Source organism: Lepisma saccharinum, chromosome 13 (genome assembly GCF_977018435.1).
Source record: "Lepisma saccharinum chromosome 13, izLepSacc3.1, whole genome shotgun sequence".
In the NCBI taxonomy this organism is placed as follows: Eukaryota; Metazoa; Arthropoda; class Insecta; order Zygentoma; family Lepismatidae; genus Lepisma; species Lepisma saccharinum.
The window spans coordinates 60,689,534-60,714,309 of NC_139241.1; the positions used below are offsets into that span (position 1 = coordinate 60,689,534).

Sequence of the window (24,776 nt, forward strand, 5' to 3'; positions counted from 1 at the left end):
GCGTAGCGAGCTACTTTTTAGTAAATGTAGTTGTAGCTGTAGCGAAGCTACATTTTGGAAGAATAGCTGTAGCTGTAGCGAAGCTACTTTTAAAATGTAGCGTTCTGATCACTGCAAACGAGGCACTTTTTTCCAGTGGTGCAGCAAACGAGGCATGTTTCTCCCCAAAATAGCGATGCAGATAAAAAAACGTAGCTGTTAGCAGGAATATATTCATATATGTCAGTTAGTTATCTGGATATCTGAATTATTCAGATACTAATTAAATAAATTACGCAGATATCTATAATCTAGTCTAGATAATCTGAATCTCCATGTAATAGACTGTCTTTATGAACCTCCTGCAAAATTAATGGTTATTGTCGATTTTTCTGACGCTGTTGCCACATTCAAAATTCATCTCAAAATGCTGAGAAAAAATGTAGCTGTAGCGAAATTTTCGCTACAACTATAGGAATTTTGTAGCTTCGCTACCGCTACAACTACAATTTTCAAAATGTAGCGTCGCTACAGCTACAGCTACAAATTTTGTAGCAAGCTACAGTAGCGACGCTACAAGTAGCTCGCTACTTCTGACCACTGCAAACGGGGTGCATTGTTGCCAAATGTAAGTGAAAGTGTAAATTTATTTTTCCACAAAGCATGGAAAATTGCATGTCAAACATTCGTACGGAAATTGGACGTCAATTTCCACCTTGGGTAGGTGGACTATTTCGCCATCTATAGTTCAGAGAAGAAAACCCATCGTTTTCGCGTATAGCCAATCCTGAAATGCCTCGTAAAGGCGTACCGGTCCAAATGGGTGTTTTAAAAAAATTATGAGGTACAGTGGCAACACTGTTGATGTTTGAAGGCAACAAAAGGTGTGTTTAGTGATGGTCTATGACATGGAAATACTGGAAACAGGAAAAAAAGAAAATGAAAATTATGGTGAAAAATGTGTTACTTACCTACTCCTGGCAATCATGCAATGCGCGTAACAGGCAGTGTAGCTTTACAAAAGATGTTGAAAATGACAATCATTTTCCCTGAGGCATTCATCAACACGTTTTATCATGTTGGAAGCAACTTTATGCAAGGTTGATTGGTTTATATTGTTAATGGCTGTGCAAATGTTTATTTTTAGATCATCAAGTGTTCTTGGGTTATTAATGTAAACTGTTTGTTTCAAATAACCCCACAGAAAAAAATCTGGAGACGTCAGATCCGGGGAGCGACTGGGCCATAAGTTTTTGCTTATAATGTGATCGCCAAAAAACTCTGCCAACATGTCTAAAGTTTCATTAGACGTGTGACATGTTTCGAAGTCTTGTTGAAACCAACAATCACGTTCCTCACGTTCCAACAGAGAAATAAACTGTGTGATAAGGTCACGATAAACTATTCCGTCAACTGTTGTGTTGAAAAAGAATGGACCGATTATGTTTCTCCGCGAAATCGCGCACCACACACCGATCTTTTGTGGATGAAGTGATTGTTCATGTAACAAATGGGGATTGTTACTTGACCAGTGTCGAGAATTTTGACTGTTGACATGTCCATTTAAGTGGAACCATGCTTCATCCGTGAAAAAAACCTTATCCAAAATATTCACACCATTGTCTCTAATAAAATTTCTAAACCACTGGCAGTATCTTACACGTGCACCTTTGTCTGCTTCCTTCAGTTCTTGCACAGCCTGTACCTTATATGCACGTAGGTGCAATTGTTTTAACGCTCGGTGAGTTGTTGTTTTTGATACACCTGACAGTGCAGCAAGTTTACGAACAGATTTTCTGGGAGATTGTGATATTCTCTGCTCCACATCCTGCAGCACACCTTGTGTCAAAACTGGTGGTTGTCTGTGGTAGGGTTTGTCATTAACTGATCCTGTTTCACGAAATCTGGAAACAAGTCGATATATCGTCGAATTTTCTGGAACACTGTTATTCGGATATTTCTCGCGAAACACAGTTTTTGCACTAACGTACGATTTTGAACAAAAATAATGTTCCACAATGAACACCCTCTCTTCCAAAGAGTACTTCATTTCACAGAACAATTCTAATCTTCCCCTACGAACAATGCGAAATGCACGGCTCAAACAGTTCTGAGTACACAACTAACTGATTCTTTTGTTCTCGTTCGGTGGGCGCTCTTATCGCATTGCATGGTTGCCAGGAGTAGGTAAGTAACACTTTTTTCACCATAATTTTCATTTTCTTTTTTTCCTGTTTCCAGTATTTCCATGTCATAGACCATCACTACACACACCTTTTGTTGCCTTCAAACATCAACAGTGTTGCCACTGTACCTCATATTTTTTTTAAAACACCCATTTGGACCGGTACGCCTTTACGAGGCATTTCAGGATTGGCTACACGAGAAAACGATCGGTTTTCTTCTCTGAACTATAGATGGCGAAATTGTCCACCTACCCAAGGTGGAAATTGACGTCCAAATTTCCGTACGAATGTTTGACATGCAATTTTCAATGCCTTGTGGAAAAATAAATTTACACTTTCACTTACATTTGGCAACACTGCATGAACAACACTGCACCCCGTTTGTTGTTTCTATGTTTAAAAATATCTACTTGGACAGGGCTAACATTTGGTGTATGACTTATGTATGTACAGGTTTCGGTTAAAAAGTAACGCCACTCTTAATTCCCAGTTGCGCCGTTCGTGGGACACCCTGTATTATAGGAGGGGAGGAGGCTGATGCTTTAGTAGCCTTGAGGATGGGCACCCCTGGCTGGACCCCTCCAAATTTTATTTCTGGATATGCCCCTGCTAATCGGGACTGAATCTACAGTTTAAAGTGCGATCCGAACCACTGTGTGCCTCCACTGGGTATGTACCCCTTTATTACAAGGCAACGACATTACCACACCATCTGAGAGGCCCAGGCATTCGCAAGTAGGTGCTTGCATATAAAGAACCTTCTCTCCACGCCGCAGGAAGTTATTGGTGCAAACTTCATAAATGCAACAGCTGCTGATTCCAAGGCAGGTTTGGGCGGCATAGTGGTAACGCCATCACCTTGTAATGAAGAGGTCGTAGGTTATATAGCCAGTGAATGTACATAGTTGTTCGGATCCCACTTTTAAACGATAGGCCCAGTCCCGATTAGCCTATCTGTGCAAAAAGTGGGCTAAAAAACTCAAACCGCAGGCAGGTTTGCAGTGGTTCTCTCCCCTTGATGAACAACCTCTACTAGGGCAGTTGTAATTTCCGGCGCGAACCCTCTACTTTCACCTAGACTGTTGTCGTTGTGTCAATGGGGGGAATAGGCGACGTGATTGGTCACTTGCAGGATTGCTTTTCGTACTTTGAATCTTCCCGCACTCTTGCACTGTTGGAGGCTGGGAATAACGCTGGCCCTGCTTTAAGAACTGAATGATTTTGTAGGTAGGATTCCGTCCCAAAACAGCCCGCATCTTATTTGGTACACTACACCTTTGGCCCCTTTGATATCCTGGCAAGTTCAGCATTCAACAACAGAGAACGACTCACCCAGTCAGTTCACTGCAAATTTCTGTTTCTCCAATTTCGTGATGCAGGCTGAAATATGGAGGAAATTTGCACAGATGCTGACACTCCTTGCTGTTGCATTCCTTCTTTTGCCACTCAAATTCATTCAAGAGTCTCAAATAGGGATGAGGCGATACCGATACAAATTTTTGTAATCACTCCAGTCTAAAATGACGAAGGCTAGTTACAGAGTGAAAACAACTCACTTGTTTGAAGAAATTTTGAAATGTTATATGCCTTTTAAGATATTGCAGTTACACCAAATAATAATAATAATAATAATAAATATCCCTGCTTCAATTTCATGTAAACAACATTCTTGTACTTTGGGTTAACCTGGAAATGGTTCTGACTGGTATCGTCCTGCACAAGATCTTTACACAAATTTGGATTCTATTTTTTATGGCCTGCTGCAGTGTTCTTAAGGACGGATCAGCAATGGATAGGAGAAAGAGCAACTTTGCAGATTTCCGATCAGCCAAAGATCCAGCCAAGACACCATTGTATTATCACTTTTGTGGCTTATCATCTTCCTGTACTCCTGTCCCTTCTGAATGCAAAAGCATAGGTGTGCTACTTGTAAATAAGTTGTATAAAAGTAAGGAGTGCTGGAACTGCAACCAGCACATCTGCACTATTTTCAATTTTACTTGAATATCTCTTTTTTGGTGCTTTTGTCATCTTTTCTTCTTTGTCCCGATTAAACCAACAGTAATATTTCAAGTCAGTCAAACAATGAATCAAATCCTTGATCATACACAAAATTACAATTAAGAAATGTATTTTAATTGCTTTTAAATACATATATATATATATTTAGATAAAGTATCGAGAATATTACATTTCATTCAATTTTTCTCAGTTGAAGCTCAGATTCAAGATTTGCATCTGTTTCAATTTCAAAAAAGTAAGAAAATTCTGCAATACTCATGTCCAATGTATTTCATTTGATTTTTAGGTAAACATTTTATTAATAAGGTGTGTCATTTCACTAGTCATTAATCTCATGTGAATGAAAGTAAAGTGTTTGTTTTGAGAAAATTTCATCTTGCGCACAAGTCTGAGTTTGATTGGTGAAATCCTCAAGTGGCACGTGATACTTTGGTGTGAAATCTTCAGCAGAAAGCTTCAGATCCAAGCGACACTGAAAGCAAACCTTCAATAACACTGGACAACAAATTTTAACTTTTTCCATGCTTTGGAAATGAAAAGTACATTTCCTTATGGAATTGAGGGTGCTGAATACAAATAATAATAATAAGGCTGAATTGGTTAGAGTTTAAGTGTAATCGAAAGAAATATGTGTTATGTGGAGGTAGTAGGAAATTAACACGTGTACAAAATGGAAGTTATAAAAACATTACTTACATGGATATTACTAGAGCTAGGAATTTTAGGTGCAAAAATTTGCCAATAAAGGTGCAAAAAAGGTGCCAATTTTTTTACAAAAAAGGTGCTAAAATAGGTGCTAATTTTCAGATGTAAAATTTATTGTGAGCAGTGCATACATATATGATTCAACTTGTCTGGATAAACACAGAGTATTCTCTGGTTTTAAATCGTTTAATATAACTAAGCAAAGAAAATTCTCCGATACATTAGAAAGCGACATAAAGGAAAACGTGCTTCTTCTTACTTGCTTAGAATTAGTCATCTAAAAAACTGTTAACATAGATTACATTCAAAATTTCTGTTCTTCTGAGTGAGGTTACATCTGCGGTCACTAAGCAGATACTTGCAAGTTGAAAAAGAACGTTCAACGTCAACAGACACAAGTGGTGCGTATTTTGTTTTCAACCGGTAATCCATCCACATCCTTGTTGGTTGCAACTTCTTGAACATCAGAGCTTTTGGCTAAACTTTGTTCTAACTTCTCTTTCCCGACCCTTGCAGCTTTCGATGCACATCCATCAAAACAGCCCACTGTGCTTCCTTTTCAGGACACTGCTCCTCCAGTTGCATTATCTGTTTTGCCGAGAAAATAAGTTTTTAAAAGCATGGATTTCACTTGATGTCCATTGAGAGGTGCTACTAAAATGTTCAAAACGTACCTGTTTTGCCTATCTGTGGTTTCATCTAGTATGAAATAGACGGGATGGTCAGCTACTACTTGCCTGATCTGCGAGATTTTAGCTTCATAAACAGGTTGAAGGTAAGATTTCCTTAAGGTGCTCTCATCTGCAACTCACTTCCCAGTATATTTTTGCAAATATGATTTCATGACAGGATTGTTAAGTTTCGAAAGAGGTATTCCACATGCTATAAATGTCCTTGCTGTCTCACTGAAAAATTCATTTGTATTTCTGGAACTCGAAGATGCAAGCGCCTCACCAATGAATTGCTGTCGCTTCCCACCTTTACCATCTCGTAGTTCTTTATTCCTGACGTGCTTCCCACTTTGTATATGCTGCACAACCCGAGTGCGTTGGTGTTTGTCATCAACAGCAATAGAAATATCACACACATCACACCTCAGAACAGATCCATCACTCTGAATGCCGTCACCGCTAAACTGTTTAACAATGTCCTGCAGTTTCCCAACATTTACTTTATGTTTTGGCATGGTGAACAAGCAGATCCGATGCATCGATCAGTCGATCACAGACTGCAGTTACCTTGCTCGCTGAGATAGGAAAAGGAAACGAAAAGAAAACAGCTTTCCTACAACAATTCGTAAACAATACAGCATAGGACAAAAAGAGCACAACCTCTATAATAGCAATTGTAATGTGTCATTATTGGCACTGTTTAAAGTCCGCACGCTTACTACATTAACGTCCATGAACTGAAGAAAGCCGATTCATTGTTGTGCGGTAAACAAGAATCGTGTGCCAAGAAGACGTGCCTCGAATGTGGGTGGGGTTAAACAGCGCGTGAGTTGTATTAAAAAAAATGATAAAAATGCAAAATGGGCGAAAAGGTGCAAAACGTTCTGAGAATGTGAAAAAGGTGGAAAAGGTTCTGAGATTGTGAAAAAGGTGCAAAAAGGTGCAACCGAAACACCATGAGTAGAGTTCAATACATGCTTATTTTGGGGATGAGTCACTTTTCTACCCATTTTCACACAAAAAAATTTAAGGTGCAGCACCTAAAATTCCTAGCTCTGGATATTACAAACGACGTCTCCTTGCCTGTCGGTTGTATTGTGGTTCTGGAACATCTCTGGTGATTGTCCAACAATAATCTGCAAGCATAGACTTGCTGCAGTGGCCCTGATATCGTTTCTCCATTGTGGATATAACTTGGTGGAAATGTTCCCCATGTTCATCGTTGCCTGCTCTGCAATTTCCTGGGAAGATGTGTATGTGGGAGTGTAACATATGTATTTTTAATGCTTGGTATGAAGATATTTGGTGCTCCACTAGTTCCTTATAATTCTGAGCCCGCACGTTTCCCAAAAAGTTTGTCACCACGTTTCGGAAAGAGTCCCATGCAATCTTCTCCTTATCTTCTAACAGTGCATCAAATTCAGGATCATTGAGGAGTTCTCGAGTCTGAGGGCCACTAAATATTCCCTCCCGGATTTTAGTTTCAGTAATTCATGGAAATTTACGCAGAATATACTTGAATGCATCACTGGCTTGGTTCATACCTTTAACGAAGTACTTGATTAAACCTAGTTTAATATGTAAAGGAGAAGAAAAACCTGCTGGGAGCTATCAAAGGAACATGTTCAATGTTCTTTGTTCCTGGCTCCAAAGATTTACGAAGTGGCCAGTCTTTCCTTAAGTAGCAGTATTTTGTAGCCGAGCTGTAGGCCAAGAAGTATGGCTAGAACTTTGAAGTCGCCACAAATATTCCAATTGTTTTTGTTATAATTTATGGCTTTCAGCAGTTTTTCCATGTTGGCATATGTCTCCGTCAAGTGCACTGCATAACCGATTGGGATTGTTGGCAACACATTTCCATTGTTTACTAACAGCTTTCAGACTTAGTTTTGATGCATCTTGAACAGCCGCCATTCATCAGGATTATGTTCTATGTTAAGTTTATTCATAAGACCAGTCACATTTTTACAACACACTATGTCACCTTCCACTGAAAAATACTCTTCCAGGGGTTTCTGACGTGTCCGAAACACGGATAGTTTAACATCTTCAGCAAGAGCTCCCCACTGCTTGTCTGGATGCCAGTAGTTATGTGCCACTTTTTGACAACCCCAGACCCCTCACAAGGTCATTTAATTCATGTGGAGTGATCAGATGGCGATTAGATGATGATATGTTGGCTGTGAAGTCAGGATCGATGGATGACTAGGAATTTGCAACAGGATTTGGCATTCCGGCGTCAAGTTTGGCCACCTCTTGCTCTTCGTCGGATGAATCACTGGAGTATGATACAGGAGGTTGTGGAACAGGTAGTATTTCAGAATGTGGCACAGAACGAATAGCTGAAGGAATATTGGGATAAGTGATAATCCATTTTTCTTTCGGATAGGCCTTTAATTGGAGGAACCATGCAAAAATAGCAGTTTGAAGTATGATCTGTCGGTTCTCTCCATATCGTTGGAACTGCAAACGGCATACATGGTCTTTTTCCATGTAGCCAGTCCCGCAAGTTTGTCGAACATGTATTACATTAAATGTGTGGTGCCCACTTCTTGTCCATATCTCCCACTTTACAACCGAAATACCACAAGGATAAAAAGAATTAACACCACACACTCATCCAATATCTCACCACAACAACATACTTACGCGAAAAGTTTCTGTCAGTACAGTCATAAAACAATAAAAAAAAAATACACCACAAACATACACAAAATTTCGCCACGATCATGTCCGGGAGTTCAAATTGGAACTATGCAGGAACACGTAACAACACGTTTCCCCTGGCAAAATCTTCAATACAAACTGAAGTGTGACGTGGTTGATGATTCTTGGTCAGCGATCACGTGCTAGCGATGAGGATAGTGATATAGCTAACCGTCAAACAATGGATGTTTATTAAAATACGCAGACAGCTGCTGTTGTCACGAACCCTTATTTTGCACGCCGGAGCACATCCGGCGATAATGTATTTCTTCGGAACTCAAACCAATCTTCAAAAACTAATATCATATTCGTTAACAGCACCCTCAAATTAGTAAGAATTGGTTACTTTTATCTCCGAAGCATTTTCATTGTTGACCAGTGTAATGAAAGCAACCTTTCGAACTGAAGCAATACCACAAACTGCATGTCGCTTGCATGTTGCCGGATTGGGTCATATTCTCAATATTGTGCATATGTGCGGTGAATGTTAGGCACAAAAGATATAAGGTGGTAGCTTGTGTAGTTTGATGGCTGCCAAATTTGTATTCAAATTGCAGCTGTTGCCTAAGGATGCCAGAGTGACAGCAGTCAATTTTCCATTCAAGACAGGTTGATCCGCAAGAATAAGGGCAAAAGAGAAAGACTGTTCAGCATCCTTAATTTCAAGTTCAAAGTTCAGAACTAGGTATGACTGATAAAGAAATATACATGACAGTTTCAAAAATAAAACAACAGTACACGAGTTACATTAAAATAATTGTATATATTGAGTTGTAAAAAAATACTCTGACTTAACATTCATAAAATAATCAAAGCACGGCATTATAATTTATAATCAGAGTGATACAAAATATATAAAAGTACAAAAAACTTATGCTTTGAAGAATTGATGTGTATGAAAAGAATGTAAAGTATATTACAGCATCAATATGAAGGAAATGACACTACTGCCACTTGTCCAACAGAAAATTGATTTACTTGTTGTCCCCCCATCCCCCCCCCCTTCAATTACTCATGAAAATGAGCTACAGTATATTCCCAACTTCAAAGTTGCATAATGTTCTGGGATGCATACATATTCCAGACAGTGTTTAACCTGGAAATAGTGGCACCTTCTATCTTCTTCTGGAAGCACCTACATTTTCTACATTAGTTGGCTGACAATATTGAATATTTGCCAAGACAAGAATATGATGTTAATGATTCTTCAGAGATTTACAATGCAAAATAAATGTGGTGAAAAGTCCGATTTTTAATATAGAACAAGGATCAGGGGACATGAAAACACTTCATGAAAAAATCACATCTGATTCTATATCTTCACAATAAAAAACAATAGAGACTACAGCCACATGACAACCAACTCCCAAGAGATGCGATCAGAGTGAAAAATAAGAAAGTTATGCAAGTAGTGACACACAGGGTGGCTACTGTGTCCACGTGATGATTCGTTTCTCTCATCTTTGGCATGTGATCCGATTCCCCCCTCTGACACTTGTTGGTTAAGTGTTATTATGTAGCATATTGAAGCATTACATTATTTCTCTTGTGGTTTACGGTTCTTACAAGCACATAAACACAATATTTGTAAAAACCGTGAACCACAACAACCCTAGTTTTGCCAGAGTATTAAAAGTTTTGGAACATACAGTTTCTCCATGTACACTGAAATGGTTATTTTTTAAATTCCAAGTTCAAGAATTTACAATGTCATAAAAACAATGCTCACACCTTCTACCCAACTTAGAGAAAGGATCTTCACGGAGCATTTGCAATGGTGTTATTTGTATTTCTAAACTAGGTATTGGGAGCAACCTGAACTGGTAATGACGATACGACGACGGGTGACATGACGATGACAAGTTGACTGGGATTCATAACAGGCACTCCGACAGTACTTGGCACTGCAGGAATAATGGGTACGGGACTACTTCCACCATGTTCTGTATTCAAAGACACACTCGTGACATTGTGTGTGGAACGATGCTCTTCCAAGGTGGTTCTGTCCGGAAACCTTGCCTTGCAGTATTCACATGCATATGGACATTCATGAAATCGATGATGTGCAATCAGTTCTTCCTTTAACTTAAATGCCTTGAAGCAATAGCGACACGGAAATGGTGCATCCAGATGATGCAATTTCATGTGATTCTCAAAGGCCTGTTTCACGACGAAACCTTTGTTGCAATATTCACAAATATACGCACGATAATCTTCATGTATTCTCATGTGGTTTCTTAAATATCTTTCACACTTGAATGATTTTATGCAGGAAGGGCACTTAAATGGGCGAATTTCACTGTGTGTGATTAAGTGATTAGACAATGCCTTTTCCTTTATAAACTCTTTGCTGCAAAATGTGCACTTGAAAGGTCGAAAATTTTCGTGAGTTTTCATATGTTCATACAGGTGACTACTTCGAGTGAAAGTTCGACTACAATTCATGCACATGAATGGCCGAACTCCAGTATGTGTCCGTACGTGGTAAGTTAAATCACTTTTCTTAATGAACTCTTTCGAGCAATGTTCACACTTAAAACTGTATTTTTTCTCATGGGAATTAATATGCTCCTTTAATGCATATTTTCTGCGAAATGTTTTACTGCAATAATGGCACTTGAAGCAAGCACTATCTTCATGTGCTTTTAGATGATTTAACAAGGCACGCTTTTGAGAAAATGACATCTTGCAATGATGACACTCCACTTGATTCAAGTTCTCTTCTTCGTCCATCTTCACACTGTCATTCCTGTTGAAGATATAATTTTCAATAAATTTCAAGTTATATGCTCTAACATTCACTACAGAGAGTCTGAAATAGGTTTTCTTTTCTGTCAATTGTGTACCTATATTCAATGCTTAAATTTATACAAAATCTAAATTAGATGAACCCGCTGTTTTTCACAGTTTTAGCCTTTTCAGCACAAAATCTGAAATAATGTACCTACTTAAATAAAATGTTATTGTACATCAGACACTAATGATGTTACAGTTGTGATTAATACCTTGTTTTGTTCAGAATCAACCAAGCTATAATATTTTGCTAAAAGTGTCACTCCATGTCAATTCGCCAAATGAAAACTTAAATATCACCCAACAGATTTCAACGAGATTTTGTATACCTGTAGCTTTGATTGATTGATTGATTGATTTGGTGTTTTAAGTCCACTTTGTGCAAAGTAAGGTTAATCGGAACGACCAACAGTTTAAAGTGGAATCTGAACCACTATGTGCCTCCACCGGGTATTGAACCTGGCACCCCTTGATTGCAAGGCAACAACGCTACCACTGCACCATTGGGAAGGTCCATTGTAGATTTGACCTAGGTATAAAATCATACCTTAGGCCTTATACTTTTACAGTTGCAGGAGGTCAAAGTTTTCGGAATTAGCTTATATAATGTGCTTTTCCTATTGTTGCAAAACATGATTTTACATGAACAAAACATGTTTCTTATTGCAAAAAAAATCAAATTACATAACTTAATGTTTTAGCCAAAGGCAGTCCTTTGAACATCTCTGTACTTATGTTTCACTAATCCTCTAAGTATGTTCTGCCATATGATGAAAAAAAAAGCTTGTGGGGTTTAGATGCCTTATGTATAAAATTTATGCTAATTTATGAAATACACTAATGGTTGGTTCAGTTAAAAACACTGATATTGAACGTTACCATTACTTTTCTTAATTTATTATATAACAGAGAGTGACAATGATTATATTTATATCTATTATAGGAAACTAACTGCATAATTTTTTGTGCTACAGCATATATTTAGATTTACATACATTTGTACACAAGTTGGGCCAATAGTTTGGAACCACCTCTTTAAAAGACAGACAAGCTAATACAAACAAACCCAATGTTGCAAAACATGATGTGTGTGAAGGGTAAAACCATCCAGGCCATGCTACCATTATGACCGCCATCTTGGAGTGAACGTCATTTTTTTAAAATGGAAAAGTGGTCATGTGACATCAAAATGGACCAGAATTTCATGGGAAACACTGGTGTGCATTCAGTTTTATTATAACTTTAATAGCTAGCACGCAATTTGTTGTATTCTCAAAGTTCACTGACTGTTCTTCACTAGATTTTGGGTCAATTAAGACCACAGAACATTTATGTGTTACATACATAACAAGGAACGTATATTATTCTAACTTGTTATTAATTATATTTTTCAATAGAGAATGTATTCTATAGTAACGACACCAGAAAAAATAGGAGGGAGGTAGAGTCGGTGTCAATATTTTCTCGCAGGGAGTCATATTTAAATACCATAAAAAAATTAATATTTGAGTTAAAATTATTTGGTTTGAGTTGGTGTTTTAAGTCCACTTTATGCACAGTAAAGCTAATCGGGACTGGACCTACAGTTTAAAGTGGGATCCAAACCACTTGTGCCTCCACCGGGGATCAAACCCTTGATTACAAGGCAATGACGCTACTACTGCACCATGGGGGAGGCCCAAGTTAAAATGGCATTTATTCGTTAACTAAGTAAGACCGCTGGAGCGATGGAGTTTTCGCCGGTCTTAAACTTTACCTTCAGATTTAGCACTTTGCAAAATCAGGAAATTAACGCAATGAAAAATTCAGACAATATTGAAATAAGAATGTTATTCAGTTCAAACTCGTAAAAGTCATAAAAGTCGACCATCTTTCCATTTAAAAAAATGATGACTCCAAGATGGCAGCTACTTGTGGGTTAAGGCTTATTACATGAAGGGCTCGGGTGTAAAACATGGTGACAAAATGCAGGTTTCGAGATACTGAAAGTTGAGGTTCCCAAAAAATCTGATTTACAAATTAAAATACATTTCTAAATTATTTACAGCACATATGATTCACTTGTATGTTTACTATCATACAAACATGATATTTCATCACAATTATTTTTTTCGGTGGTGCTACATGCAATTTGTTTGAAGGTTGTTCAAGGAATTGTTGTAGTTACCATGCTTTACATGCAACAATATTATCAAAATGAGTGATCAGATACCACTTTATTCAAGCTAACTTGTGATGTCAGTTCAATAATAATATTTTGACATTAGACCTTTTATAGCAACCATATCAATTTGTAACACAAAAATGAAAGCCTTTAATAATAATAATTTTATTCAATAAACAATAACCTGAGCTACTTGTTGTAACAAGTTTTTGCTTTCCTATGTCTATGACTTAAATGAACACCATTAGAAAAGTAGATTTCATCATTTTATTACGTTAGTATTTAAAAAATAAGTTCTGAATGCTTGTGATTAAAAAGAACTTCCTTATATCAATATGGAGATCAATATTCGTAAAAAAATGTTTATATAGGAGCGGTTTTTCAGCTTCACATATCTACTTCACACACACAGAGTCTCTTGTATTACTTCAGCAAGCCAAGCAGAATGCAATTCACAAGCCTCTCTTGATACAAAGCTGTGTTACGTAGACTATCCAAATTGCATACAATGGCAATATTAGATTTTTGTGATTCAATTAGCAATTTATACATAAAATAGGGATAGCCTCTTTTTTTTTTTCGAAAAAATTGAAAATCTAAATAGCCTATAATTTTTTCGAAAATGAAAAGTGGAAGTACGATACTTTTTCAAAAAAATGAGATTTTTTTTCAAGAAAGAAATTTCTTTTCGAAAAACGATTGTTCCAAAAAACGATTTTTTTCTTCGAAAAACTAAACGAATTTATTTTCGAAATACATTTTGTCTTCGGAAAACGATATTTTTTACACTTTTTCCCCCCGAAAGACTAGTTGGTTTTTTTTCGAAAAACTATTTTTTTTCTTTGGAAAACTCTTTTTTTACGAAAAAAACGAAAATCTATTTTTTCAAAAAGGCCGTCCCTGGTTTAAATCTCTATCTTCACGATAACAATTACCAGCCCCTGTGCCGGAGTGGTTAGGAAATCACGCTACGATGCCAGGGGTCGCGGGTTAGAATCCTGACCTGGGCATGGATGTTTTTCAGTGCTTATTCATCAATTTCATGTCATCACTCATCTCCATCTTTGCAAATAAGCCAAAAGTGACACAAGATGCGAAGTAAAATAAAGCAAATCAATGAAGACACAATTATGACCTTGTAACTTTCTGTTGTATTTTTCTTTAAATGTACACAGGGCTTAAGTTATTAATAGTTTTCACTGATATTTAGCTCTTATGGATTAAAACAGTTATAATTTTGAACCAAGAAGAAGACATATTTGCAATATCAACAATAAAATAATTTGCTTTCATCAAAGTCACACATATCATAAATATGAAAGTTAATTAAATTACAAATACGTTATTAGGTCCACCATAAAAATATTATAACTTTTAAAATGTGCATTACAGATTTATGAAAGAAAGATTTTATAAAAAAACTAAACTGTTCCAAATAATTTATATGATTCAGATCAAATTACATATTCGTTAAGCATAATACATTTTTGACGTTGCTTGTAAGGCATGGTATCTTAAAGCATGTGCTTCCACTGGGAATTTACCCCCTACGTTACAATGTGACAACATTACCACTATGCCATCAGGGAGGCCTACTTTTGTAAGAAAAATATCTGTAACTACTAGGAAAAATATCTGTAACCCACCTGTCTGTCAAGCATCCTGCTTCAGGTGTCCCGTTTGTAGAATCCTCATTCATATTAAATTCATTCTCAGATGGCAATAGCTCAAAGGGGTGTGCAGGAATAGAGGAAAATCCATCATTATCTTCAAATTCCGTTTTCAATGGTATATCAAAAAAGTTAGTATTTTTTGTGTCATCTTGGTCATTTGTTTTTATGTCTTCATCTTTAATAGGCCCAATTGCATAAGATGGAAACTCATCTTCACATTTTATATCCAGTTCTTTCTTCAACACTCCACAGGATAAAAAGGGGATTATTGCAGCTGATGCATTGCATGGCTCCATGTTTCGAGATTCTAGTGACTCACTCTTCATCACTATGTATGATAAAATGTACAATTGACGTATTTAGAAATCAACTACCGGATTTCTGTAGGACGGCGTACTGCTAATATTAAAGAATGCACATCTTGTGAAAAAGCATTAGAATCAAAATATTATAACATTTCATTCAGAGAAAATGTGCTTCATGTCTCTACTGCATATATTTTGGGAAGATTCAGTTCCTACTCGTACTAAATGGTATTCAAAGTATCTGAAAGAAAAGAAATAAATAGCACAATATAACTTTTAAAAATGCTTGAAAGCACACCAAAAAGCAAATAAATACAATGATTTGATTTTTGTTATTTAGCGTGGCTTTTATTCCAGTTTTGACTAATTGTGAGAGTTCTGATGTGAACATCCATGCCCATGCCAGGGAACCCTGGCATTGTAGCATGCAGTACTTACCACTCGGTCATGAAAGTTGACAAATAATACAATTAAATATTCTATGTGAATACAAGGTGTCGTTAAGCAGATTGTGTGTTATATTCAGGTGATACTTGATTTGAAAGTGGGGGGAGAATTAAAAAATGAACCGCCTTTGGTTGCATTTTATGGAACTGGGGAGAGGGGGTAAACTACATGTATAAATGATATAATTATTCTAAAGCTTCAAGCGTATTTATTGGAATTCTTCCAGTGGAAAATTTACAAACACTACAATTCTTAAATCTCTGAACTTACAACGAAAAGGAAGTGGTAACAGTTTCATACATCGGACACATATTTCTTCAATTTTACACAAGAAACTACTTACGGAAATGAGTTTCTCCAAGGTTTACAACTTTCGTCGATATATATTCTTCATAAAACTTCATCGTACAATGCAGCAGAACAATAAATAATCACTTTTCATGTAATAATGTTGCACATTTTGTGAAAATCGACAACATCATGCCGTTGTTTCCAAGATGTACCTGCAGATGGCTCTAGCGTCAGAAGTCACGCGATCTCGCTAGTGCAATCAGGGTTTCCAAACGTGCGATTTTTTTGAGAAACGCGCGGTTTTTTGTCTAGAAAGGAAAATGGTTTTTCGATGAATTTAGGACTGAAATGAGTGCTAATGGAACCGAACCTAACCTAACAGGCCTAACCTAACCTTGTGTGAATGGTTCGTGGGGCTACCCGTGGATGGTTTTTGGGGCTAACGTCAATGGTTTGTGGGGCTACCCTTGGATGGTTTTGGGGGCTAACGTCAATGGTTTGTGGGGCTAACGAGCAATGGTTCATCAAAATGTACAATTTCCAGACACCCGGTTTTTTACAACTTTCATGCACAATAGAGTTGGAAACATTGATATTTGAAAACAAAAGAAGCGTTTCCGTAGCATTAAGGAAAATGGTTTATTTTAGCAGAAAAAGTGTTTGTTTTCGTGCAAAAAGCATAATGGCACCCTCCACTATGTTCCGCAATACATAATTGGTAAGTACTAACCACGAGAAAGACAAAATATCCGATTTAAATGTGTCTCCGATGTATGAAACTGTTAATAAGGAAGTTTCTGTCTGTTTAAGTGTACTTTTTCTGGGAAGATGAAAGACACAAACACTCCAGGGGTAATTTTGCAGGGAACACTTTTTTTAACATTCATGCAATGCTACCATGTAAACTGAAACTCTTAGAGGACAATCCTAATTTCTTGCACTGAAATGAATATCACATCATCTTTGTACATAAACCAAAGGGGTGATTAAATTTAAAAAAATATTATTCGCACATGCCCTGTCATGTCAGGCAAGTGTTGATTCTTTACCTCTCAGATTTTGACCAACTTTGGTAAACCTATGAAACCTCCAAGGGTTTCAGATAAAAAACAAATTTGTCCAACTTTGAGTGATTTTGTTTGAAACTGAAATATTTTAAGTCCACTTCATGCACAGATAGCCTAATTGGGGCTGGATCTACAGTTTAAAGTGGGATCCGAACCACTGTGCAATGTGTACCTCCACTGGGCATCGAACCGGAATGCCTTGATTACCACTACACCATCGGGACTACACTATCGGGAAGGCAGGGGCATTTTTTTTATTTTATACCATTAATAAATAATGCTATACCCTTACAAAAAGATGAAGCATTTTCATGCTGATGGAAGTTAAAAGCAACAATGTGAGTGGGGGTTTTATTTCTTATATAATTAGATGCATCAGTGTCAAAGACAAGGTGCTTGAAACTCTTGTACCAATTGAACGAAGACTAACATTGTAGAATAGAATATTTTGTAAGACTACAAGAGTTCATTCTAATGTCAGAACAGCATCTCTTATACTTTTAAAATTTTGTAAATATATGTGCATTTAATTTGCCACAGTGTGTGTACTGAAACTTTTATTTTAGGAAGAGTTTTAGATTCACTTTTCCATTACATGGAATAAATATGAATTCCATTTCCACACCAGGGGTATGACATGCATATAACAATGTCTAAAAGAATACTAAGCCAAGCATCAAGTTAAGTTTGCAGCAGGTTTTCGCATATGTAGATCCAATCGTGTGCGCAAGAATATAGTTCCACTGAGACGGGTTCTATTGCGACAGAACTGCATACTTGCAAGAAAACAGTTATTTAATTTGTAAAATACAGACAAAATAATACATCCATTGGCAGGTGTGAACTTGATCGGTTGCAATCACTGTGCAGACGAACTTGGATCCGCAGATTTGCCAACTATGATCTCTATTGTGCTGAAGAATCACTGAATCCCAAGAGCGAGCCGAGCAAGACTGAATGCGTTGCAGAGTGCATGTATTGAAAGTATCCCCAAAATGTTTGAAATTCCTTTATTTTCTTCTTTTTCACATTGGTACTTACGTATTCTGCATTCCTAAGGATTCTTGAAGGTGCCATTTCATTTTTTTCATGCAAATAATCTCAATTTTCGACATATTGAGTCATTCTCGTTTGTTCGTTTTAGCTTGCGTTACACGCAATATGGCAGATAAAATCTTGACTAGCGTTGTCGATGATCAGTGGTTATGCAGTGTTGCAACCTTCTTCATCGAAAAATACCTACTTTCGTGTTACTGATTTTGTATTTCTTTCCAGGTTCGAAAACCCCATAAACCATTCACGGATAGCCCCACGAATCATTCATAAATAGCCCCATGAACCATGCACGGCAAGGTTAGGTTAGGTTCAGTTAGGTTAGGCAAACATAGTTTAAATTGTCATCTTCTTGGAAAACAACAGTGTGGTTGGATACACTGGCCAGGGGTTACATCATCGAACACACGCAACATTTGATTCACGTATTAGAAGGACATAGAGGCAACAGCTTTCGTACATTGGATAGACATTAATATTCAAAAATACATGATTTACCGGCAAAATAAATTAAGCGATGGGGAAAAAACACTTCCACGACCTTTCAAAAGTGTACGGAAAGTCAGTTCAGTAAGTACTTTCTCCTGTAAAATTGAAGAAATATGTTTTGGGCATACTAAAATTTTACAGTGCATGTAATCCGTGATACCAGTGTTGCTCATCCCACTATTTTAACCCTATGTTTATTGTGATTAATAATCGTGCTATACAGCGGCGAGAATGGCTGAATCACGGTCTCCTGTTTAGTGCATGGTTTTACTAAAATTAGTGTTATTTTGGGTTTCATCCGAAGGGAAATGCTCTTCAAAGTCAAGCACGTTGTTTTAAATGCATAATCCTCCTTGCGGAAACAAGATCAAAGTAAAACAGGGCGTGAGGTGATTTGCCGTCAATTTGCGCACAAACTGTATCATGGGTGTTGAATGAATTTGCGGTTTGAGTTCAGCAAGAGGAAACGATTGTTTGTTGTTTGACGACAAAAGAATCTCCGCTGTATTAAAAGATATCGCCGTGAGAAGAAACGTCTATTTGGATGAGACGTGCTTTTACTCTGGATGGGAAAGGGGCGTACATTGAATCAAACATTGAAGGATACCACAGTGCAAAACCACCGCCAGGGCTGAAGAAACCGACAAGAAAGGGAGAGGGGAAGGGGGAGGCTTATTGTTTCACCCACTGGCGGCAATGAAAGCTTTGTTGATGGTGCATATTTACTGTGCCGTGCAAAGAAAGGGAAGGTTGATTATCAGCAAGAAATGGACAGACTAAGATTTGAATCCTGGTTTAGTGAAATGATTCATAAACTGAAACCAGAGTAATAGCAACAGACAATGCACCTGATTGTATATGTCACCAATAAAAAATCATGTTTTTTTCGGTGGTATAACTTGAAGTGTGTGTGTCTTACAGTAACGGATGTATTGCGAACAAAGCAACCAAGTTTTTCATAAATGTATTTCTTCCTAAACCAAACACAATAATTTGTCATTAAATTCAAGAGGGGCCTTCGTTGTTTACTTTTATCTTTGTTTATTCTTCTTTTTGCATGCTTGAAATATACACACATGCTCTCATGTTTCGAAGATATTTCGCACTTATATTAAGTAATGACACATTTATTAAATAATCTATGCACAGAAAGTAGTTTTAAAATTTTATGTTTCAGGAGACAAAGAGAAGCAAAAATACATTCCGCTTGACATGCATGCGGGTTTTGATGTGTTGTGCGGTTGGCAATACTGTGTGATTTTCTCGGTGTCTGTGATGAAAGCAGCTCGGCGGTTGAGGAAAGACTGGCACGGAAGATTCTGAGCTGTTCTCACGCAGATTGATACATAAAACCTGATGCAAAGTTAGCTTGACGGGTAAATGTTTACTATCCTTCGGACACCCATAACTTCTGAGTTTCGTCAATTTTTGACATTTGTACTTACCTATCTGCTTCGCGGATCATTTTTTAACGTGTATTCAGGGTTTTTTTATCAATTTTTTTTCAAAAAAAGTGTTTTTGTAACTGAAGAACGTACGTTTCCGCAAATGGTTTGTGGGGCTATGTGTCAATGGTTCGTGGGGCTATGCGAGAATGGTGTGTGGGGCTACGCATATATTTTCGAAACCAATTTTTAACTATTGTAATCTATTGTGACCCTACCTAACCTAACCTTACGGGAAGGTTCGTGGGTCTATGTATGAATGGTTCGTGGGGCTATGTGTCAATGGTTGAATTTCCGCTATGAAACATTCCCACATCACACAAAACACCTTCCACATGTTAGACAATGCTACAGGAACTTATTACAGTAAGTAGTTTCTTCTGTAGAAATGAAGAAATCTGTCCGAAGGATAGTAAACTAGTACCATAGATTTTCGTACAAAACCACATGCATTCGCATTAAAATGGATCAAAACTACATTCCCGAACATCAACAACACTACAGAAAATGAAGAAAATTTGAAGAAATCCGTCTCCGGTATAGTAAAGTGTTACCCCTAACCTTACCGAAAATGGTTCGTGGGGCTATTTATGAATGGTTCGTGGGGCTATCTGTGAATGGTTTGTGGGACTATCCGTGAATGGTTCGTGGGGCTATCTGTGCATGGTTCGTGTGGTTTTCGAACCTGGAAAAATAATACAAAATCAGTAACACGAAAGTAGGTAATTTTCGATGAAGAAGGTTGCAGCACTGCATAACCACTGACCATGGACAACGCTAGTCAAGATTTCTCCGCCATATTGCGTATAACGCAAGCGAAAACGAACAAACAAGAACCCACTAGTAATAATAAATGTTTCACTGAATGACATTCCAGGAGATTTGTAGTCCAATAGCTCCCCCTTTGCATGCACCCTCGATATTGAGGAAGAAATTGAACTGTTAATTGTCAGTGCCTGCCAAACTCAACGTCGAAATTGCTTATAATGCGCGGTTGTGATGTAAACAATGCACTCATTATTTAATTTACTGCATTCAACTGAGAAAAAATAAAATTTCTTTCAAACAATAAAAAAAAAAATAGTGTAAGAGTTTAAGAACCACTTACAATCTTCAAGGAATACCATAATTTCTGAAGTAAGTAAAGAATCAATTCCTCAGAACACAAATATATTATTTTAGTTTTTCTCCTTTTATCCTTTTATGCTGGAAGAAGTGGCTGTACTAAAATCTGGTGATTCTGACACCTGCACATTTTCGTAATTAGAACTCGTAGCTGACGTTATATTTGTAACAAGATTTTGTGTAAAAGTAACACTAATTTAGTATATCTACGTTTTATCTTTCGGAAGCTTAGGTTTTCCTTTTTATTTTCTCTTTCTTATAAACTTCAACTGTAGGTTTATTAGGCATTTACAATAGGATGACAACATTTTTTTTTTACACAGGTGTCTGCTGCCACGTTCTTCTTCTGCTTGAACCTCAAAAGATATGTACGTGGCAGCAGACTCGGTCTTTATTTTATCGTTATTTCATCAAACTATGTATGCAATTACGTCTGTAACACATACTGTGAAGTTGTAGCGATTACTTTCACATAAATGTTTTAAGTTTAGGTCCCTTAGCATTCTTCTAATAATAAACCTAAATACTCTCGTAGTTAGCTTAGGTTCTGTTAGCATTAAAATAAGGCAGTGTCTGCTGCCACGTTCTTTTTCTGCTGGAACCTCAAAAAAGATACGCGTGGCAGCAGACTCGGCCTTTGTCTTATCGTGATTTCATTGATGCTATGTATGCAATTACGTCTGTAACACATACTGTGAAGTTGTATCGATTACTTTCTCAATTTTTTTTTTAAGATTATGTCCCTTAGCATTCTTCTAATATAAACCTAAATGCTCTCGTAGTTAGGTTAGATTCTGTTAGCATTAAAATAATATCGCTAAATGCTTTCTAAAGAAAAAGGGTCTAAATTACCTTTACATTCATTCCCACTAATCATAAACTTGCATTTCTCTCGTCTCAATCTGTTCTTAAGATTTGTAACATCCTCTCAGCAGACGAATTACGTGGCAGGAGCAAATTTGAAGCTTATTTTTACTGCTGACACGTGCGTGGCAGCAGGCTCGGTCTTAAAATAATATCGCTAAATGCAGTGGCGGAGCGTGACCTTTCCAACAGTGTAAGCCTAGCATGATGAAGGCTACTTCCCGTTGTGCTTATTTTTGGGCTGGGTCAGTGATTTATCCACACATATCGACCCCTCCCCCATATTTTCAGAACACTTCCCTGAAATTTTTCACAAAACTCTAATTTTGGCACTAAATTTAACCTTACACCCCTTAAAAACGAAGTTACACTACATCAGATTAAATATTCTGGATAAATGCCTGAGCCTGGTGTTTTCTTTGCTAGGCTGTATATCTCCTACATTTCAACTGATAATTACGTCAGTTTTATTCCTATCACAATGAGTAACGTAACCATAAAAAAATGCAAAGTTAGATAAAATGAAGAATAATGATAATGAAGAAACGAAAACAGAAAGAAACAGAAAAGTGCTGAATACTTTTACAACCGCTGCAGCTCGTACATACAATGAATCACAAAATCGGGGCACTTTATTTTTCGTTTCTGTTACCGTGCCTGCTAGAGAAGTGGTGGGCCTGCCTGTTGTCGCCGTGTGCAGCCAGCTCGTCTTCCTTTCAGGGTGGCAGCGGCATAAATAAAAAAGGCATGGTACGAAAACACATTGCAAATGAATGAAACATATTACCAAGGGCGCCGACTTTCCAAAATGTCTGTGGGTGCATATCAATGGCGGTTAGATCTGTAATTATCAAGTATTGTATACTTTAAACAACTTACATGAACAATGATTGCAAGAGGCAATGATATTATCAACACGTTACTAAAAGAAAATACCACATTCATACAAATTAAAATGAAAAAATCTTCATAAATGCAAATAATTTTAATTGTATTGCAGAAATAACGATGCAAGGATTATGTTGTGAACAGAAACTACAAAATGACTAACTTTATGTACCAAATAATAATAATAATAATCATGACATGTTAACTTTCAATATAAAACACATTCCTTCTTACGTCATTTGCACTTATGAATTTGTTTGCAATTTTGGTAATGTCAATATTTTTAGTCATTTCTTTATGAACATGCAAAATTGCCAAATCATTCAATATTTTTTGGGTCATTGTTGACCGCAAAATCGTTTTCAATCGTCTAAGTGCTGAAAATGACCGCTCAGAGGTACAAGATGTAACAGGTATAGTTGAAATCACCCGTACAAACTTCACAAATTCTGTGATCATTTCACGCATGGGACCACTGTTTTCTCTACTTAAAATATTTGTAATGTCTGACAAGTTGGCCACTTTTTCTTTATTCGTTCTGCACACATCTAGAAACATGTCCCTGTGCAATGTTAGCTTTTCTTTATCAAAGTCTGTCCCATCTCAATGTTTTAATTGCTTATTATTTTTTGATAATGGCAAGTGAGAAATATTTATTTTATTTTGTTTTTATCAAACTAAAAATCTTGTGGGTGCGGCGCACCCACAAGATTATTTATGTGGGTGCTCGAGCCCCGGAGCACCCACGTAGTCGGCGCGCATGCATATTACATAGTAACAAGTGAAAGCAATACTAATAATGGAATAAAATTTCACAAATCAAAGCAATCTGCTTCCAACGTGGCTAAGAAAGTAAGGGTGTGTGCGTGCTTTTTGTGTATTTCCTAGCGTCTTGTTAATGCTTCTTTCCTGGACATGGATCAATTAATTTTAACTTATGCAGGGTAGTACATTTTCTCCCTCGTTTGTATTTACATTTTGGTATGTAGCATCGCTTTTCTACAACTTTCGGATTATGGAACATGAAGTTGTAATGTCTCGGCCCCATTGATTTATCCACCAACTACGCCCTAACAATCCACACAATTTTTATAAAAGGACAAATTTATGGTCATTTTGGCTCTAAGTATACCTTTTCACACACATAAACACAAACTTACACCCCTCAAATAAAAAAAAAAATCTGAAAAAACCTTTGCTCAAACCCCAAGCCGGCTTTCCCGCTTTTCGTTGCATGTTAATTCTATTGATAGTTAACCTTCAGCGACCCAGTTTGCTAGATATAGTCTCCTCTATGCATATACATTTACTTATACACACAAGCCAGAACATTCATTCGATTTTTAAAACAAATTTATTTCCGAAAACATGGAAGAAGTGTGAATTCCTATGCCGTTGCTGGATGTCCCGTGGCTGACATCATCCGTGGAGATTCACGAATGGTTCCGAACTTTTCCGAACGCCAGACTGCACCTCACACTGTAAGTCCCGATTCCATTATCGGATTCTCACCCTTTCCTACAGGGACTTCTGCATGTCTGGCAACACTGAAAAATTGAACACCAAATCGAAGCTTCCCTCCCCACACTTCCTCCCCGTTCACCCCCGAACCTCACCCCGCACTGGCAGTCTTCTCAGCTCCCAACTGTACATCCACAAGTTTCTTCTTGGCAGCAAAATCCTTGCTGGACAACGGCGTCTTCAACAAGTTCTCCACCCCACCGCACAATCACACTCGTTTTCTTCCGTAATGCAGTTGTTGTTCACTATAACACTACAGCAGAGGAACGACAGCTCCCTTTTCAATGGATGGAAGTCGCAAACAAATACCGCGAGACTTTAACCACGCACACAACACATGAAAGGGGGAAACAAAAACAAACCACATCCAAAACCGGTCACT

General features: G+C 37.4%; 1 protein-coding gene across 2 annotated transcripts; it reads right to left on the reverse strand.

Moving 5' to 3' along the window:
• Positions 1 to 9,054: 9,054 nt before the first annotated feature.
• On the reverse strand, positions 9,055 to 21,199 carry LOC145997340 (uncharacterized). 2 transcript variants are annotated; one of them, XM_083134288.1, is made up of 3 exons: positions 21,105 to 21,199; positions 14,873 to 15,445; positions 9,055 to 11,018 (listed from the first exon to the last, which is right to left on the reverse strand). In XM_083134288.1, exons 2-3 carry the CDS (start codon positions 15,223 to 15,225, stop codon positions 10,067 to 10,069), a joined length of 1,305 nt encoding a protein of 434 aa, XP_082990414.1. In that variant the 5' UTR covers positions 15,226 to 15,445; positions 21,105 to 21,199; the 3' UTR covers positions 9,055 to 10,066. The 2 variants fall into 2 exon arrangements, with proteins under 2 accessions (XP_082990414.1, XP_082990415.1); XM_083134289.1 differs by having other exon boundaries at positions 21,121 to 21,183.
• Between the last annotated feature and the right edge of the window lie 3,577 nt (positions 21,200 to 24,776).